The 21,040-nt window shown below is 35.3% G+C and overlaps 1 protein-coding gene across 3 annotated transcripts in view; it reads right to left on the bottom strand.

Moving 5' to 3' along the window:
* GLRA3 (glycine receptor alpha 3) overlaps positions 1–21,040 on the bottom strand; it is a 75,552-nt gene that overhangs the window by 32,205 nt on the left and 22,307 nt on the right. For all 3 annotated transcript variants that reach the window (XM_061372437.1, XM_061372420.1, XM_061372428.1), the window contains exons 3-4: positions 20,288–20,355; positions 1,223–1,446 (exon numbers count right to left, since the gene is read on the bottom strand). In XM_061372437.1, the coding sequence (XP_061228421.1) occupies positions 1,223–1,446; positions 20,288–20,355 (292 nt within the window). The remainder of the gene's footprint in view (positions 1–1,222; positions 1,447–20,287; positions 20,356–21,040) is intronic.

Raw genomic sequence — 21,040 nt, 5'->3', positions numbered from 1 at the left:
ATTTGGCTAGAGTGGAAAAACTGCCAGTGCCTCTCAGGGTGATTCAGACAGTCTGGAGAAAGTTGATTTACCTCTTCTTTCTACTTGGGTCCAGAGAAAGAATCTTTTTTACTTGCTTTCCATCTGTTTCTAGTGACAGAATGCATGTTGTGACACTGAAGAATGATTATGTTCCCAGACTGGCAGGCTAACCTCCTTTTTGGATATGAAACACAAGAATTTTAACCCAACCCTTTCTTCCTATGTAAGCTTGACAAGACACTGCCCACTTGCACTGCAAGGAAGGAGGAGACTCCCTTGCTCACTGATACATCCATGAAAGGCACAGATGTTTTGTTTTTCTTTCAGTATACAAATTGCTTCACAAATTCCTGATGTGTCTTCAAAAAAGTCCAATTAACTATTAATGCAGTGTTATAAAAACATGCGAAGCAAAATGCTAACTGGATGAGAGGCTTATTTACTTTCAAAAGTGTAACATTTTGCACACGTAGGTCACTGTATTAATACCAAATCTATACCATGTCTATTGGGGCTTTAGTATACTTATATCTGATGTGTTTCTCACTAGATCAGGTTTTTGAAGGTAATGGCAAAATGCCTACTAACGTCAGTATCAATAAAAGGAAAGTGGTGAGAAGAGAAGAGAAGAGAAAAGAAGTAGGATAACTAGATTTTGTCAATACTTATGATTGCTGCTCACAGCTTCTTAAACCTTTTCAAAAGTTTACTTCCCACTTTTCTCTCCATTTCCAGCAGTAAGTGATCTATTCTTTAAATGTCATGCTTCCTCAAACAGGTCATGTTTCCATGTTGAAGTGCAACTGAAATATCCAAAAAGGTGAAAATGAAATAAAATTGGATTGTCATGACATTTGGTGGCTACAGCATGTGAAACTCATACATAGGCCAGTTCAGATTATGCCATTCCAGGATTATTTGCTCTGTGCAAGTGCCCTAGCTCCACTATGCTCAGTATCTGTATTTTAAAATGGGAAATATACTTTTCTTACTATTTTTACTATGTGCATCTAATGAGGAATCATTTTCAATTTTAGTATTAACAATGAACAGTAATGATGATAAAAATCTGTATTCAAAACTCACAACTATTTCAGATATAGCACTGCATGACTAGCAACTGAAGATATCCATTAGGATTTCTTTGGTACATTTTTGAGCTTCTATCTGCAAACAAAATATAATTTGATTAGAGACTCACCTGATGGAATAAAGTACATTCCCATTTTTGAAAATTCGCAACAACTTATTATCTGTTGTAACTTCATGAAAGTTGGCACCTTTTTCATTAGCAAAGAACAAATCAGGTTTCCAAATTGAATCCAACATGGATGGATCTAAGTCTAAAGAGTCATCTGGATATTCACTGTATGCGAGGCGTGGATCATTCCAATTCTGTCGGAGAAAGATGTTCACTCGGTAATCCTGAATGAAAGAGAAAACAAGCAAGGCTTTATTGAGCATAGGGATTTAGCTTTTATTTCATTTCTTAGCCATGTAATCCCCTGTCCATCTGTGTGGATGACAAAAGTATTACTTAGCTGAATACCAGCATGATACCTATTTGTATTAGTGGGGACACAATGGATAAGAATAAAGATGTATTTCAGGGCTATTGAAAAATCCCAAGCTAAGAAAATCCAGCCTCCATGTACAGTTCATAAAACTCCATATAACTTTACCCTTACAGTAACTTTGTCTTGAAGTCAAAATGAGAGAAGCATAAAAAGATTTTTATGGAGTTACTTTTTTCTGCCCAACTCCTGGCTGGGGCTTTCCCATTTCTCCTTCTTTTTCAGTGAGAATCTGTTCCACTATAAGGGAAGTTAATTTACTTTTTGTCTCTCTAGTCCTTACATATTTTAGACCCACCACTTACACTTCCTGTGCCTCAGTTCCCTGTTGAAAATTGTGTGAGAAATAAGTTTCCAGACAACTGTCTGAGGAGGGTGAATGTTCCTCCTCTCAAATACGGTGGAGATCATAGCATCACAGAATGGTTTGGTTGGAAGGGACTTTAAAGATCCAGTTCCAACCCCACTGTCATGGGCTGGGACACCTTCCACTAAACCAGCTTGCTCAGAGCTCCATCCAACCTGGCCATGTATAAGATCATATAAGTCCTTATGACAGATTAGCTTAGGTACAAGTGGAGTCAGCTTAATTCTTACAGATAGTCCTGTCTTAATCAAGGGTGCTTTTATAGAAAAGAAAATTGGAGTGCTTCAAACTCCTGGAATTAATTTTGGAGTTGTATATACTCTCTGTCAGAGACAATGTTGTATTTATGGTTACACACATTCTTCAAACTTTATCACTCTGAAAGGTGAAAGTCTTTGTTTTTAATAAAAGTGAATGTTAGCATCTCATGTTATATCAAGAACTGAGAGAATTGAGACACTGAGCATAAGGACATAGGAACTACACTTTTAAAGGCTATTACTTGTTTTAAGGAATTAATTATTTTTTACCCCCCCCCCCTTTCAGAAAAGGACTAAGAGAAAATTCCCCTCTTTTTCTGGCTAGTGGTAGCCTCAAGAGCCATAAAAATGTCTTAAGAGAAACTATTGGTACTTTTAATAATTAGCAACATGGCATGAAGAAATGAGAGCTAGGGTTTGGTTTTTTTTTTTCTTTTTCTAAACTAAGCCAAAACCCTTAGACAGGTCTGTGCTCAGTGTTCATAAAACTTAGCTTTTATTGTCTTCCATGCAGCAAGAAAACATAATATCCCCCGAAATATCCTTATTTATTTGCATGATATCCCAAATATCACATAGTACCAGTTCCCCTTCCAAATTCCTGTATAAAATCAAAGGTGAGGAAGAAGCAGGATGTGGGAGCAGTGACGGCTCTACTACCTGCCTCAACACGTGGAATGCTTGCACTGAAGGAAACACTAACTCTAAACCTGGGGCTCTGGGTGTGAGCACTGCAGCTCTCAGGACTTCCTCTGCACTTCAGCCAAACCTAAGCTTTACCTGTAAATTTTTATAACCCAAAGTGAGAATATTTATTTTACATTTCTCTGTAGAATATGATGAATTTCTGAATGGGACTTCTCAACCATCTAAGACAGAATAGGTGGAAAATGTATAGCAGAAAGCTGAGTGAAAATGGAGAAAGACAAATGGAGGAATCTGTTCAAGGTTCTATTAAGCTATTCTGTGTGGCATTTTGCATAAAGTTTATTGGTTTAAACTGTTTCAAGCTCTTAAGATAAAAAGAATCTTAGTTAAAATTTTCATTGAAGCAAATGAGCTATTTTTCACGGTTCTCTCCCTTGACAGGTCTGATTTAAATCGGCTGTCATTATTCATGAAAAAATTCCTAATCTATCAAAAGGAAAGGGATATATTTGATTGCTACTGTATGAAAGACAAGTATTCATAGTCTCAGTTTATAATTACACATTGTGAGCATAAGGCTAAACTGCTTTAAACAAGTAGAGTTTCCTGATGTAAACACAGAGACCAGAATTTAGCTGCCAGAATTGGTTTGTTTTCTTACAAGAGGATTGCTATTCTCACGTGCTACTTGCCTAGAGCGGGTGACTCCCAACTCAGATAACTGTGCTGGGGAGGTTCCTTGAGGGGAGAGAGAAATCATCAAATCATCATTTAAGTTGTGGTGACTTCCAGAGCCTGAAGGCTACCATTGTCTGAACAGCTGCTGTACCCTGGTTCTATAGAATGAGTCTTTATGGGTTTGCACTTGATCCACTGTCCTTTGAAACCCTTAGCCACAGGGTGAACTTTCTTACAGGGTCAGGATTCTGTTCATCAGCTTCATAGGGCTCAGCAAAATAAAAATTGGGAGATCAGGTAATTGTGCTTTGTTGAAGCTGAGGCTGAGGCTATTAGGGACTCTAGTACTAACATTTTCATTAACAATTTCCAACACACAGTAAAATTTTAAGTGCTTAAAGATTTCTTCTTCATTATACTGATACAGGTGGAGCTATATTCCCACAGCATACAGAATATAGCTAGACTGCCGAATGGAAACTTCTGCACAAATCCTCAAGATATTAATTGACTAACTATCACTGGTTTCTTTAATGTATTATTTAACATTCACTGTATGCAGAATGCTTCTAGATCTGAGAGAAGGATATATTAAAATTTCCAAAATATGCCTTTCATCTGAACATTGCATATCACCTGCTCTCGTAATTTTTGAATGCTGCCATTGGAACCAAATAATCAAATTTTCATGCATAAATGAATAATCTTCCAGAACTCTATTTGCTGAAGTTTTAAATACTATTACAATTTTGCCTGATATTTCCAAGGCTTGTCTTTTGCATAACGTTGTAACATGACTCTAGCTTTATTTGATCTAGCTCACTACAATTTTAACATGAAAATCTTATGGACTTTCTATGAACACTTGTAAGAGTAAATTTAAAGCCACTTTAAATTTATGGCTTTATTTTTCTCATATTATTCTTCTCATGAACAACATGAGAAATATTGTTCTTGTGAAGATTTTTTAAAAGTTTGATAACTGTGGCTCTTTGTTGTAATGAAAACTGGATATTATCCCCTATTCCTAAGAAGATGCCACAGATGTACTGGAAAGAGCTGCTCACAAGAAGACTGAAGTAAGAAATGAATATTATCAGGGTTACCTGCTGCTAAGGAATGAAAATTAGAAGGTAAAAATCTAGAGAACTGCTAGAGTCATGGGGGGAAAGAAGGGATGATTTAAATAGTTTATGCAGATGTCACAAGGGAGAAGGGTATGTATCAGGAAAAATAAGATCCAAGGGAATCCTGGCCTAAAAAAGTAACAAATGTCTTGAATAGCGGCTTCAAAATAAGTATCATTTTATAATTATGAAGAGTTATTTAATTTATTGCATTTGTTTATCACCCCTCAGTGAATGAGACTATTTATCCATCCTCGCTCTCCCAAGTTGTCAGATGTTGAGTTATTAGGTATTCAGTTGCTAGTGAAATAGTACTAGCAATTTCATACTTCAGAACATCATTGGTATGCCAAAATACAAAAAAATATGTAGAGCATGTATTACTTCATTTTTCATTTTGCTTCTTGGGTAAATGAAAAAAAAGTTTGGTCTTTGTTCTGCAAAATGCTGTGGTTGCCATATGCATCTTCAATATACTTTGACTTTTTTTATTGCTTCCTTGATTAATATAATTAGACAGGATGCCCTGTGGTATATTATTAATTGGTAATAACATCTTTCCATTTCAAATTTCTTCACTGGCCCTAAACACTGCGCCTGCACTTTAGGTCATCAAATTACTTTGGGTAAATTGATGGAGTTTCCTTAGTTTTCCTTCACATAACTGAAAATTTCAGACTGGAACAAAATCTATTCAGCTAATGATTTCAATATGCCTTAATAAAATTTCCTTAAGGTAGAAACACAAGTATCTAAATTTAAGCCCCTGAAATTGGTAAGTCATTTTCCATGCAGATTACCAATGTCATTGCAAAATCAAAGTAGAAGACCCTTGAAATTTACACTGACATGTAAATATAAATAAAATGTAAATATAGTCTGTATAATCTGAAGGACTCTCCCATATTTCTTCATGCTTAATATTTGGAACTCCATGATTACTGAGATTATTTATGATGAGGCCTCTTCTTTAGTCATGTATGGTCAGAAAAGGAATATATAGAAGAAGGTGCAGAAAAGGTTGATGTAGGACTGCACAGGATAGCCAGTTCTGTTGAAAATAGTCAGGAAAAGTTTCCTTTTTTAAAATCAGTAGTACAAAAGATTTGTGAGTTGATTGAGTGATATCCATTAATATATTGAAGGGTAAATACTAGAGGGAGAAAACATTTTAAATCTAAGGACAAGAACTTCCTTAATTATCAACAAATTTAGGCTAGAGTGAAATGGCTCATCCTTTTGCTTGTCATGCTAATAAACACTGGTGATATTTTCACTGGCATGATTTATTACTGTAAATAAGGGGACTTTTTTATTATTACATCTTTGCATTATTGCAGGTCTGAACTGCAGCAAGGATAGTGCATATATCTATGGCAGTTCAATTAATGAGTGAAAAAAAATTACAACAGATTCCATGCTCCACCATAAACTGTAACTCATTAATCTGTCAGAGATATATCATTGCAGCTAAAGAGAAATTAGCTGTGATTTAAATTGATTGCTGAGTACTTAACTTTAATTGAAGCATCAAATCTGTGTCAGAGTACTAAGATTTGATTAGTGCCAAACATCCCTAAGAACATGCTTTTCTGTACTGAATAGCTGTAGGGCATTCATTACAAGAAGCAATATAGATATGCTGTTGATTATGATAGTTTGTCTGATTCACAGAATCCTTCCTGATGATATCTGGATAATTCCATAGGTGGAATATTTCTTTCCAGATCAGCTTTCGGCAGTAAAATGAAGGATGACCTTATTGTTCTCAATCTGGAATTATGGAACTCATAGAGAAGCTGGGAGCAACTGCAGTACTGTACCACTCCGTCAGTAAGAAGCAGCTTTGTGAATTTTCCAGAACCACATAACTCCTCCCTCATGTCCTTACTGATGGGCCTTAAGAGAAAACCTTCCTCTTTCTAATCTTGTGACTCTTGAAATTTTGCTGTATAAGACAAGTTCCTCACATGAAAGTGTGGAAAACTTTCCTGTCTAGTCCTGCCTGAAGTTAGTTGCCTAAGCACTTTGCTGTTGATTAGGATCTCTAAATGAAGCCCTTGCAGGCTGAGGATGAGCAGTTGGGCCTGTTCAGTTCCTGGATAAAAACTCTAATCCTAGACTAGTTTAAAATTGTGAGTGTTCTCACCCCTTTCATTAAGTAGAACAGGCCAGATGTTTTGGGGATTTGAGTGAAGGCTAACTTGACTCTGACCTTAGGAAGCTTTAAGAAATTATTTGAGCTATTCAGAAAAGACTGCTGATGGATTTCGAACAAAGAGGTCTCTTTCTTTGTTCATGGATGTATAAATGCAACTTTTAAGGTGTATATTAATATTTTTAATCTTTCTGGTGTTTTGTTTTGCTTTTCTTGTGCTTCTGAACTACCAAGTATTGTGGTGGGTGTCCTCTGAATAGTTTTCTGTTTTATTTAAATTTTGCCTAATTCCCTTGCAGAGTTTGACTCCAATGACTGCCCAGCAGTATTCATATTGAAGTCAATAGAACTAGAACATCCTTGGCAAAGAACTACCTAAAACTAGGACTTCAGAATTGCTACCTGTAATATTATATCTCAGATTCCCTTACAAAATAAAAATTCAGAGTTCAGCAAATAAGTATATACACTACTTGCGCACCAAGTACTCTTCCTAGGTGTGTCACCTGCTTTCATAACCTTGGATTCTGAAGTGGTGTCATCTCTGTTAATATTTTGCGTGGGATGCATGTTACTATTTTCTTTTCTTCTGGATTGAGTAATATGTCATTTACCATCACTGCTAAGGATTTGGAGGAGAAGAACTATTCTGTCACTACTCCAGTTCAGTCTTTCCCTTATTGAAAGCGTGGGCCCACTTACAGGATGCTTATTAGTACAGAGCTATCAGTCTTTGCCATTCAACCCATGTTAATATAGTCAGTAGTTTCTGTGCAAACTGGATATTTAGCATTTGACTCCCCTGTCTTTATTACAAAACACAGAGAATCTGTTGAATTCAGCATTGTGCCACAGAACCTACTTATTTTCCAGGTTTTATGATTGAAACATTGCAAAATGAACAGACCTAGTAAGACTTTTTTTTTTTATTATTATTTTTTTCTGGTTCATGACCAGTAGAAAAGGTTGTATTTTAGTTTCTGTGCTCACAAATAATCTTCATATCAAAAGTCAAAGCCAGTAAGCCAGTTAATATCTAGGATGTTTACTCTTTAAGAAAGTAATTAAACATAATACTGACATATTGTATAATAACATTTTCACAGCTCTTATTGCATGTCCTAGAAATTTGTTAACTGAAGACTGACTAGACTACTTCCATTTTTAATGGAAGTTGTGTGATCTCAACTCCTAATGCATTACTCTAAAATCACATTTTGCAACTTGTTCAGTATAATTGCTTTTTTAAGCTTTAGATCAGGGATTTTTAAAATGTTTGCACTTTAAATTTCAAGCAGTAGCATAAGGGTTAGATAAAAATGCGCATGGCAATTACATGAACAAACATCATGCAGTAAGCCTCTCTCTTCGTAGAATGTTGCTATGGTATCAGTTGACAAAAGATTCTGGGGTGTTTTTGTTTTGGTTTGGTTTTTTTTGCTGCAGAGGATGTGTTCCCGAAGATTCCTTTTCTAACAGCAGAAAGTATTTCTTGTTAAGTGGAAAGTTGAGTTTTTCTGAGGTTATTAATTTGTTCAGATGAGGTTTTGGTATTATGTTTTTACATAGTGTTATTAATACATTTTATGTGTTAACACTTAGACTATGACTGGTTTCAGTGATTGATTGAATAGGCTAAAAGTAGAAATCTCCCTTAAAAACTTGTACTTGAAATCATCCTCTAGGTCTATTATGAAGGGGGAAGTAGAGGTTACTCACTAAAAAGCCAATCTTAACCTTCCTTTGATACATCTGAAGTACTGTAGTTTGTAATACTACAGTTTTACCAGAACAGTAGTCACAGACACAAATCCGAATCATTATCCCTACATTTTGGTAAGCTGGGAAACAGTCTTGTTACATTAAAAGGTCTACTATAAATATTTAAAATCTGCAAAAAAGTTATCCAAAATCAATGAAAACCTTAACCAGTGTAAAGTATAAACATATACCTTGAAAACTGTTGGGTTTTATATAGATATGTATTCTATATTTTATATAATGTAGATTATATCAAGGTATGCAAATGATGTATTTTCTATACTGTTTTCTAAAACTATAGAGTAGCCAGTTTCATAAAATTCACAAAAATAAGGAAAAATATATTGCAAACCAGAGAACTATTTAGTAGACTGACTAGAAACATCAAATTTTCAGTATTCTATCCCTTCAGTTTTACTAGGAGTCAAGTAGCTATCCCTTATTCAAGTCTATAAAAGAACTAAAAAGAAGGCTGTGGCAGATTCCACATATTGTATCAATTTTTGTGGAGGGAAAGCAGACTAGTAATCTTCTTTAACTAGTAGTGTTATGCCAATATATTGGCTTTTATATGTTCCTGTACATTTACATTCTGGAAATCTATTAACCAAAAAACAAATCTAGTGACTCAAAGATCAGGCAATGCAAAGACAGCTTATTTTCTAAAGCAAGGGAATAAATTCAGACCCCCCAGAAGTGCCTTTGAAGATTACTGTTAAATTATTATCACTGAAAGCAGGTTAAGAAAAAATAGTGAACACATACTTGTTTTTCATTATGTGTATTCAATATATTTGTTTTTAATTTACCTTCAATATCTTTATGAATGTGATAAAGTGTTTGATCAATATCTGTTCACAATGGCTCACAATGCCTAACAAGAAATGCCTTGAGGAGGTAGCTTCCTATGTTGGTTTTTCTTTTTATCTTTTTGCTTTGTTTTGTTTGCCTTTTTTTTTTTTTTAATGAAAGGTAGGGAATTAAATTTGCTTCTAGGTTTGATTTTGTAAAGGCTTGCAAGCTGGGACCTTTCTAAGCTGTGGAAAAGGCTGCAGCTACAGGGAGCTAATGTTTGTTGGCTTTGCTGTGTCAAAGCCCTGGATTGAAGTTGTTGAGAAAATAAATGCCTCACCAAACTGGAGCCCTAGAGGCAGAGGAGCAGAGAAGCCTGTGAGGTGGGATTGATTACATATGGTTTGGAGAGAGGGAGGAAGGTGGCAATCTGTTGATCCCTGTTTTGAGACATCTGTGTAGTGAATCTAGATGGCAGGGTAGATGGTTTATGAGCTGAAGGGACAAAGGAAATTACTTGGGAGTGAGAGAAGGTACAGAACCCACTTATTGTGCTTTAGTCAACTAACTGGTCCTGCTGAAGTCTCTGCAATAAGCGAGACAGATTCTGAAGTCACACAGGTTATTTTGCACTGTTGAAGAAAGCAATCTCTCTCAGAGATGCTGAGTTTTACTATTATGTAAATTACTATTATAATCCTATTAGGACAAGGGGCAATGGGTACAAACTGGAACACAAGAGGTTCCACTTAAACTTGAGAAGAAACTTCTTCTCAGTGAGGGTGACAGAACACTGGAACAGGCTGCCCAGGGAGGTTGTGGAGTCTCCTTCTCTGGAGACAGTCAAAACCTGCCTGGACACGTTCCTGTGTAAACTTATCTAGGTGTTCCTGTTCCGGCAGGGGGATGGGACTAGATGATCTTTTGAGGTCCCTTCCAATCTCTAACATACTGTGATACTGTGATACTGTGTAATCTAGGGGGATTTAGGGAGAACAAAAAAGAAAAAAAAAAGAGATCCGGCACCATTATTATAATGCCAGTAATGACACAGGGAGGGGCATGTCAGTTAAAGTGCATTATCAGCCAACACCTCGCTGATCCCTTTGGTTTTTGAAGGAAAGTAAAGCCTGAATCACAGTCTCATAATACTTCTTTTTCTACCAGCTGCTAATGACCATATTTGATCACATGCTGTGTATTCATGGAAAATAGCTATGTATGAAACATATTCTTACCATCTCTTTTGATAAACGGTATAATTTTATAGTTTAATATCAAAGTATTATATGATGGTTTCAACTTTTGGGATACAATTTAGGATATTTCCTTGCAATATGAGTATGATGTATAAAATATGTGAGTCCACAGCTCTTTCATGCTAAACGATTACTTTGGCTATTGTAATTAAAAATGCACACACAGAGTGCATGAAGTAGCAAGTATTCACGATAGAATGAAGACATGAGAACAGAACTGAATTTTTAAATGATGCCAAAATAACTCAAACTTATTCAAAGAAAGAATCTCAAGGTTAATGCTTCATGTAAGGTGTTTGTACTGGAGTTTTCCAGCATGTATTTACTAGACTCAAGAATAGAAACCAGGAACAAAAGTGATAATTGAAGAATCTTTAATTTTTTTTAATTCACGTTAATGTAACAGTTATTCTAAAGACAACTGTAGTGTTTGTTTCTGTAAACAAAGTGTTAGTAAACTGCGGGTTAATGGAAAAACAAGGGAGAAAGGTTATATTCTTACAGTGATAGATGGGGATTTATGGACTTAACTCCTATTAGTGCTAACAGGAGTTAAGGACAAAATCCCCCTATATCATGATGAGATTAATTTCCACTGCTTAAATACACATTATAAGGCAGCTACACTAAAGATGTTTGAACAACTATTTCTTTTGGCCTAGTCCTTCTTTGTTTGGTTGGTTTTATTGGGGGTTTGTTTTTTTTTTTTTTTTGTTAATTAATCTTCTTATATGATTGCAACAAAATATGAAAATTTATAAACAGCATACCTCATACAGTGTGAATGGAGCTATGTAGTGATGCCACAACCATCTTTTTACACATACTCAGCTTTTCTATAATAGTGACTGAGTAGATCTCAGCTTGCAAATTAGTAGTCTTTACAGCTTTTTCTGTAATGCTGTAATCACCATAGCAGGATATAGACCTTTATCAACTGCTAACCTGATAGTTCCTATTCAAACAGGTTGAAAAGATAAACATGGAGATGTAAAAGTGAGAAAATGCTGTAGGGGATGAGAGTAATGACATAGGCTTTTATAACGCAATGCTGTACAAAAGCAGGCAGAAAAAGAAAAGTCAGTGTAAGCAAAGATATGTAAGAATTAATAGGAGGTGTGAACTTTTCTTCAGCTTTTCTAGGACAAGATCAGATGGGTGTAGGTAAGCACAGTACATAAATATTTGGCTAAAGGCTAAGTCTCCCTTGGAATGAGGAGATAAAGATTCTGGAAGAACTTTTCATAAGGGCTGAAATGTAAAGAGACCATGGGTTTTAAACAGCATTAGAACAGGTGATGAATAGGATTATAAAGCAAAATTATCTGCAGTAGTAAAAACTTGCACTGATCATGTAAGAGGTCCCTTCAAGATTTCTGTTCTTATTAGTTGCAATACATGGCTACGGGGAAATGGAAAATATGGTGTCTTAAAATTGAGCTGTTCAGGTTTTTGTTTTGTACAATTTTTATTTTTTTTTTTAATATAAAGATTTTATCTTTAGATCTAAAGAATATTTGTTAAAATGGATCAGATGGGGAAAATGATTTCCTATAGATTGTTTGGAAGAGCTGATTATAACACATATCCTGGGGAGTATCTATTTTAGCTAAAATAGAAAAATTACTCCTAGGTTTAGAGTACTAAGGCAACTGCAAGCCTGGATTCATTCTTTTCTTCAAATGAGGTAAAAAATATTTGAAGGTAGGTTTCCCTCGATGTGAGTAAAACTTTAACAAAACATGGCCCAGCATGCTGCCTGCTCCTTAGACCAATGAAACAATCTCTCAGTGCTGTATTCTAAAACATTTGCAGAATTTGGTGTACCTCAAGTTGGTATTGATAGTGGTATACCTGACTTGACATTTCACCCAGGACTAGGAAGTCAAAGCACAAGACACTGCATGCGTCTGGTGGTAGCTGAAGAGAGTTTTTGCGGATGCTCAGCTTGAACAAGTGGATAAAGCCACTCAGCTTTCAGCACTAGGCCTTGAGGTACTAGAATATCTTCCATGTTGTGTGTGACAGCTGGGACTATAAACTGGTGGTTGTTTTTCATGAAGAATCTTGGAGGTTTTATTCAACATTTAACATTTCATTGTTGCTGTTGTTCATTATTGAAAACATTTGTTTGTGGATTTATGTATTGGCAAAGAGTACCAAAGTGTTTATGCATCATGTCTTGGTCTTTTGTTGAGCTGAATGACAAAACCCCACAAAAATTTAGGAAAACGATCAATGTTTTCTTTTTAAAAGTCTGTATGCAGTTCTTTTCAATTAATTTATTTTGTAGGCGTAGAGCTGCATCTTCAAGCAATGAGATGTCTGCTTTAAAATGAGAAAGCCTGTTGTCAGCCTCGTCCTGCAACTTTTCTACTTGAGCTTAGAGTGCCTGTCTTATGCATGTACCATAGTCTAGAAACACTGTTCTTGGATGTTGGGAAACTTGAGAGATTGAGATTTGGCAATAAGAAGTAAAAGTTATGTCTGGAAACCCTGACAGCATCACACAGGTCCATTATTAGTCACAAGTTATCCTTACAGATGGGTATTAGGATCCAGATAATCTGTTTGTATCAGTAGGGAAAGTTAAATGGAACCAGCAGTCTTTATTTGTGACTCATATTTTTATTCTCCATATTACATAAAGATTCCATTGAATTTCAGCTACAAGTTCCTGAAAGTGTTACAGAATTTGGCTGTGACTCAGACACCAAGCCTTACTGGAATAAATATAAAATCTTTTCCAATTCATCTTCTTCCAAAAAATCTTGATATAAATTATGGGTCACAGTCTCAAAAATGAATTAAATTTACAAGTCAGGAAAACTGAAAGGGGAATTTTAGTATTTAATTGAAACCCTGGTATTCTAGGTTTCTAGATTCTGCTTTTAAGGCATTCAGTTTTTGCAAAGGGACCACACCTTTACTCTGTTTGTGCCCGTTACATGACTGCTGTCAGTAAAAACTATCAGTCTGAACTTCTGTTTTACTGTAGATACTTGCTACTGTCTTTTCAGACCTATGACATGTTTGTGCATGGAATATAGTCCTTTTCAGTTCCTGCATCACTTTTAAATTTCCCTTAATGCTGCAAACACGTACTGAGTTGGATCCTCTGTGGCAGTACTCTCATCTGAGGCTACCAAGAATGTCCAAGACATTTTCAAGCAGCTTTTCATCATTACAGTATCACTTATTCTAGACAGTAACTTCACAGTCAATCTAAAGATGTTAACTTCATGAAATATTTTCCTTTCATACAGAAAGTTTCAGTTCTTCATAGATCATTGAAAGGATATTTAGAAAAGGGAGGTTTTAAGACCTGGAAGCAAGAACTGACTGTTTTTCCAGTATTTTCTCGGACAAATGCACTTTGTTATTAGGTGCACTGTATCTCTAAAGCTTTCAGCGGAATTTGGCCTCAAGACAATATCTAAAATAAACTTGAGACTTGCTCTTGAGTTGGTTTGTTGCAGCGACAAAGAAAAAAGTTTAACCTCATTTTTAATAAGAAAAGATTATTTATATTTTACTGACATATCTCAATTCATAGTTTATATTTCTGTTTTTCTGTATATCCACGTTGAATATATTGGCTTTCAAACATAAAATATGTGGAAACCATCCTGTAACTGAGCCTCTTTTTCAAGTAACATAATCACACTCTGTTAACCGAGGAATGAACACTACTGCTCCCTAACTCACTGGAGAGTTGCTTCTGAAAACAGTTTTAAAACCACTGGAGGGACCAAGGAAAGAAGCCTGCCACCAGCTTTGGCAATAGTTATCAACTGCAGCAAAGGTAAAGCTGCTGGTGATTTTTAAAGATCAGTTTAAGTAGTCATTTTTGCTGGTCCAAACATAAACCAAACATGAGTCAAAATTATTTTCATCACTGCAAAGTTCATTTTCTGTCCAAATTGCTGAAATTTAATTCTGGAAGGATCCAATCCAAACACTGTCTATTATTTTTTATTTTTTTTTTTTTTCTAAATCATTTATAAGTCATCAAAGGAATCAAAAAGGAAAAATTGGAATTTCCTTTACTTTATCAGTGCCATCAAAGGAGCCCAAAATGCTGTAATTACTTCCTGAGAAAAGTCTCCAGTATAGATGCCAGGAAAGAATACAGGAATATTCAGATCTTATAACACAGAAAGAGAAGGTTAGGAAAAAGTACAGAATCAATCATCCTCATAAACTCCCCAAAGGCCAGGAGATAAGTACAGTGAGATTATTTCTCCTCATTTCTGACTTGTGGTGTAAGGATGAGTTTCAGTGTTAATATGGAACCAGATTACCCGGGATTTGGAAATTCAGCTGTTGGTACCCGATAATCATCATGTGCAGTATTATCTGTACTAGCCTCTTCTCTGCGTAGTGTTAACCAATCTATCCACCTGCTGCACCACCTGTTACAGTTTATCAGCAAACTAGATGCCTAACCCTCACGTTTTTATACACAGCTCCAGTTGGTCTCATTCTTAATAGGCACCTAAAACCACCTCTTCTCTTCAACACCCAATAGTGATATAAAATATGCACACTTGATCAGCTGTTGCAAGTAGTTGGTGCCATGCCACATCTTGTAACTTGGTTAGATGGACAGGAACTGGCTGTGCTACCACTGTCTAACTTTTCCTTGTTCCTCTCTTCTTCATCATGCTGTTGCATTGTTGTAATATCATCCAATAGACTAAAAGTTTCAGAGCAGAACTGCATAAAACAGTATTTTCCATTGTTGCTTATAAAACTGACTGATTTGGAACTCTTTTTTTGCATACTATAGAACTTCTGTACGGTGTGGAAAACACACTGTATCAGGGCAGGGTGATATGATGCTGTCTGCTTAGAATGCAAGCTCATCAGGGGGATTCATCTGGACATATAACAAACTGGACAGCTGCAGACCCACTAGAATGTGAAAAACCTCAGCCTGCTCCTGAGCCTATAACCGAGGCTCAGGGTGTCAGAGGCAAGTTAATGATAAAATGAAGGATATTAAATAATCTGTCTTCCAAACTCACACAATAAGAATTTAATGACTTCTCTGTGCCTTGACTGAAGGGAGTTAATTGTCAAATAGGTAAAAATATTTAATACTTTTTGTAATCTTGAAACTATAAAGTGCCCTTTATTGCATGCTCACTTATCTGAGATAAATATTGTGCAATGTAGATATTTGTCATGTCAGTATTAACACATTACTATATCCACTACACAGAATTTTTCAGCATATTTTCACCAAATAAAGGCACATATTTCCTTGCACTGAGACAATCAACTAAAAAGGAATTATGAAAAATATTTGGTGAAATGCTTCAGCATTAAGCTTTACAACGTATACAAGTGAACGCTCCTTTCAAGCACTCTATTTAAAAGAGAATAAGTAGAATAGAATTTAAACAGAAATACTCACTTGAAGATGAAGCTAATGAAATTAAAAAGCTGTGACTTGTAAAGGAGTGTAATTATGATGGTTTAAAGATGGGTTAATGTAGGTTAAAAGCACATTTTATTTGTAAATGTAAGATAAACTTGTTAGTCACCTGCTTCCTAACAACATTCAGGATAACACAGTTCTTTAGAGACTAAGTCAAGAAACACACATCAGCAAAAATGTGCCAGGAAGAAGTAAGGGATGCTTTTGAATATGTAGTTGTATGCACTGTTATAATTTGCCATTAGGTCTCTCAGTAAGTGTCCCTTTCAATAAACTTTCAGCACATGCATTATGCTAAGCATATTAATACATACTTGGTAAATACTGCTGTAAATCTGAAATAAGACCAAAGTGTTGTTTCTGACCTTTAAAATTCAGAAGACCTTGCGGAAGCTGGTCAGTCATATTTACTAGAATAAAGGGCTTTTTGGTGTGGCCTACTATCTGCCCTTTAGGCTCACTATTCTGTAGCCTTTGCTCCACGTATTTTCTACTGTGTCTGTAAATATTTGTAGCTGAAAATGTTAGCATTGGTGTTATTCTTACCTTGTGAAACTGAACAGTATATTCTTTTTATGTTGACACTGCCTATTCGGAGATACAGTGCAAATGCAAGCTTAGCACAGCTTGAGCTACAAAAAAACCCACCAAACCCTCTGTAAGCTTTTGAGACTGTTATGATTAAGCCTGAAATTTCCGTTCCAGTGTACCAATAAGCAAATTATTTGGTTTCCTGTAGGATACAGTTCCCACATTGACAATATACGTGACCAAGCAATACTATTGATTTATCAGATTTTTAAGGTTAAGTGTACTTTGGTACGTCACTATTTGTCTTAAATAAAAAATGCAAGATGTTAATTTATATTATTTATGTTAATTTCCTATAATGAAAAAGTAATTTTATTCTAGGTTTCCACATTTTTGTTTAATCTCATATACTTTAAGATTTCAAAATTCCAATTGAAGAAAAGCATAATAGTAGCAACATGTAAAGAAAGAAAGACTGGATGTAGATTTTCCCTTATACGTGTGATGAAATAAGAGTTTTACTTGATGAGAGGGTGAGTGTGAAGTACTTGCTTTGTGAATATCATCAGACATGTACAGGTCTGGTACTACTATTTGGCTCAATAACACAGAAAGACTGGCAAGGCTGGACCTTAAGTTGTGCCCACCAGGAAAGTTTGTTTAAGGGAGTTTTAGATTATGTGGTTTACTTTTGCTCTGCCTCCTCAGAGTGTATATGACATAAATTCCTAGCAAGAGGTGGCATGCTTTTTCCACACTATGAAAAAAGAAAGGGAATATGAGTTCCCAACAGTAACCCATACTCTAAATAAGTCAAAAGAAATGTAAAAAATACCCCAAGCAAACCTCCAAAAAAAAAGAAAGAACCAATTTATAGAGTTTACCAGCTGCTGTAAACCAAATTAAGCTGCTTTGGTTTGGCTGTCTCTCCTGATAGCAAGACCAGGTGTGTATGGGTTTAAGAGAATGCACTTACTGAAAGCTGATTTCTTCCACATGCTGTAAGTTCCCACTGTGCACTGACAAATTCCTCTTCCTTACTGCAAACTATAGAGTCCTATAATGTATAGTTGGCACCGGGCTATTTTGCAGCTGATCCCACTTTGGGGTTTTTTTTAACCCATTGTTTTTTTGTTTTTACTGTGTTATACATAGCCAAAGCAGCAGAGGGAGCCCAAAGATTTTGGTCATCTGTGAGAGAACCAGAGACTGGGAAAGATTAAGCGCCAAGAGCAATCGCAATAGTGGCTTGGTGTATTCGGACTTCTTTAAAGTTGATAGTTTTAAATATCAGCGAGAATTCAAGGTACCACTTAGTGGCCAGGTTTGATTTTGCACTTCTTTCTTACTTGAGCTCTTTTGTTTATAGTTTGGAAAAAAGTATTTATCAAGAATATAGAAGTCCTTTTTGAGTCTAATAAATTGTTTTAATGACTCATTTTATGCATAAAGATTTAGAATAAATGTTAGAACACAGCTACCTGAATTCTAAGAACTGCAGTAAATAAATAATAACATAGTGAAAATTGGTAAAATACTGAACTGCGGTGAAGTGACTTTTGTTCAACAATGCAGAAATTCAGCTTGCAAAATAATGAAAGATGGTTTTGATTGTAATTTTGAGATAGACAGATGTTCATATTTTTCAGAAGATGTTCATCTTCAGATGTTCAGTTGGGAAGAAGTTAAAGCTAACAAAATAAAGGACTGAAAGTCCCAACTACATAAAAGCATTTGTTTTTCTGTAAAGGAAGATTTGGGTTTCTGAGGAATCAACAGCTGCTGACCATAAACAAAACATACTATGTATCAGTTAATGCATTATACACAAATACCAGCATCATAAAGGCAGCATTTGTCTTAAAGTCAAGGTTGTACTTAGTTGTTCAGTTTTTGAATGCATATAATTGACAGAATGAAAAACCCTGTGTCTCTGCCCGGGTTTGGTATCTTCTGTAACATACTACCTAGTTTTTACAGATCAGGCTGTAGTCTATCATCTCAACTGTTTTAATGTACTTTCACACACACACAGAACAGAATTGAATACCATTATAAAATACAAGTATTGTACTGAGTAGCAGTTAAAGGAAATGTTTCTAATTTTCTGGTCATAGAGAGAAAACACGCTTGAGATGTGAACTCAAGCATTCTCTTCCCAAATTCAGGACAATTTTTTTAAAGTGGTAGCAACTTTGTTTTTCTAGATATGCTTTTTATAGTGATCTAATTGCTGGATATTTGCATTTTACTGACCCTGTGGTCTGTCTCCTTCTTTGTACCAGATACACCCATTCAGCCATTGAAAAGTAGGTATGGAACACTATTCTAATCATGTGGGTGTTGCTTAATCCTCTGGTCGAACCTGACTAAATCTCCTTGGATGACATGTCAATCTGTTTGGGATTTGCAATTTGGCAAGGCACCCCAAATAGAAATTAAAGTAATTTTCTACCTGGAAAAAATCATCTGCCTTTCTCAGTAACATCTACCACTATGTTCCAAGGTGGGTAAAGGTTAGGCAGCTGTGATTATCACTTTGGGTATGGGTTGCAGAAATATTTGACTCTATGAATTTGTGTTATCGATTTTCTAACTATAGGTTCTTGGTACATTCAAAAGTCAAAGGTCTTTTCTTGCTCTTACTGGTCTTTCAGAACGATAGCTTTTGCTTAGGATTATTCCCTTCCCTCTTTTTTTTGGCTGCACCAATTATTTTTAGTCTGTTCTGTCATTCCAAGTATGTACCCTGACCCCTGAAATTGTTGGGATTTCAGAATATTTACTATATTTGGATCTTACACTCATAGATTTCCCTTCATCTCTCTATATTTTAACACTCTCTGTCCCCAAATTACTATGTAACTATTTTCAAAGGTATTTATTTGCCTTTCTTCAAAATACATGAGGTATTTTTATGGGGAAAGAATGCCTATATCACCTCTTTCATCAATTTTTAAAGAGTAAATCTGTACTTCAAGTTATTAGCATGTATGTTTTACGTGTTAAATAATATTATCCAAATTTTCTTTGTCAGTTCACAGTTCAATATCTAGTTTTACTGTCTTTAGATTTGAACCTCTCTTTCTCCTTATTTTCTTAAAATCTCCAGTCTTCTTGTACTCTGTCTTCCGCCTTTCTTTAATAGACAAATTATAAGTGTACATACAAAAAGCATATTTACCACACTCATAGAATTCATAATATACCAGATCTCTATTTCAGTTATTCTATTATGCCTGTGCAACAGCTCTACTGATGGACTTTTAAAATAAAGTATACATCTCTATATACACTGTATATAATGAAATTATAAAATATTATTAACAAAGCAACTTAATGAATTGACATTTTTGAGGTTAGAAAAGTGGAACACTATAGAAACTAATATCTATCTAATTGAAAATAGTGAGTTTGTTACAAGTATCAAATAAAAGTTATGAAAAAAAAGCCAACCCTTGGCTTTACTTGTGTGTTTGATGGTATAAAAATGAATTTTCTGTTTGAAAAAATCAGTTACCAAATTAAATGTTCTCACTTCTGTTCTTAGAAGTGGATTTCCTTCTTCATTTAGTTCCAGGTGAAGAGAAGCCTTAGTTAGCTTTTGAGCTCATTGAGCACATTTAACTTGAACTTTAATCGCTGCTTGAGGTAAAATATCTTACCATGGTTGTCTCTGCAATGGATCCAAAGCTGTTTATAAATATGTTGCATGTGACATTAACTGGAGGGCCTGCAAAAGAAAAAAAAACACACCAGTTCCTTTACCTTACTGACTGACTATAAAATATAAAAAATATGATTTTTTTAAATCTAATTAGGATGAAATAATGCTACATGCACAACTCATTTAGTGCACAATTAAAGCAAATAGCTCCTAATATATTTCATTTTGATTTTTCTCAAAGGTAGGTTACTTGACTGGCCAGTTTTAGCAATAATAAAAAGAGACAAAGTTGATTATTGACTTGCACAGATGTTTCTGTGCAAAAAAAGAAAAAAATCAGCACCCTGTTTGAAATATATAGTAAAACAGGTTTTTATGTGTTTCAGCAAGCAGTGTATGCACTTCTCACAACAATTAGGGATAAAAATAGCCTTCACTCAAGGCAGCTGTTACCTTTAATGTTATCTGTCATCACTGGTAACAGAAATACATTGCTTCTGCTCTTATCTCTACTGCTTACAGGGACAAATGTGGATAAGAAAGAAAGACTTAGATTCTATTCTCATTCCTCTCAAATCCACAAAATGGTTAATAATCTGTTTAAACTGAATTTTCTGTTACTACGAGTCTTTAGGCAACTGTTGTTCTGTCTTATCTTGCATGTGAGATGAATCAGTAGTGGCAGTGCAGTCATTATGATAACTGAACAATGAATTGTCTCTTCATGGGAAAGGTTTTAAATTATTTCTCT

The sequence above is a fragment of the Neopsephotus bourkii genome, unplaced genomic scaffold (assembly GCF_033783945.1).
Source record: "Neopsephotus bourkii isolate Nb327-2 ecotype Australia unplaced genomic scaffold, CSIRO-AGI_Nbou_v1 NB_168, whole genome shotgun sequence".
NCBI classification, from domain to species: domain Eukaryota; kingdom Metazoa; phylum Chordata; class Aves; order Psittaciformes; family Psittacidae; genus Neopsephotus; species Neopsephotus bourkii.
This window is presented reverse-complemented; position numbering and strand designations above follow the sequence as displayed.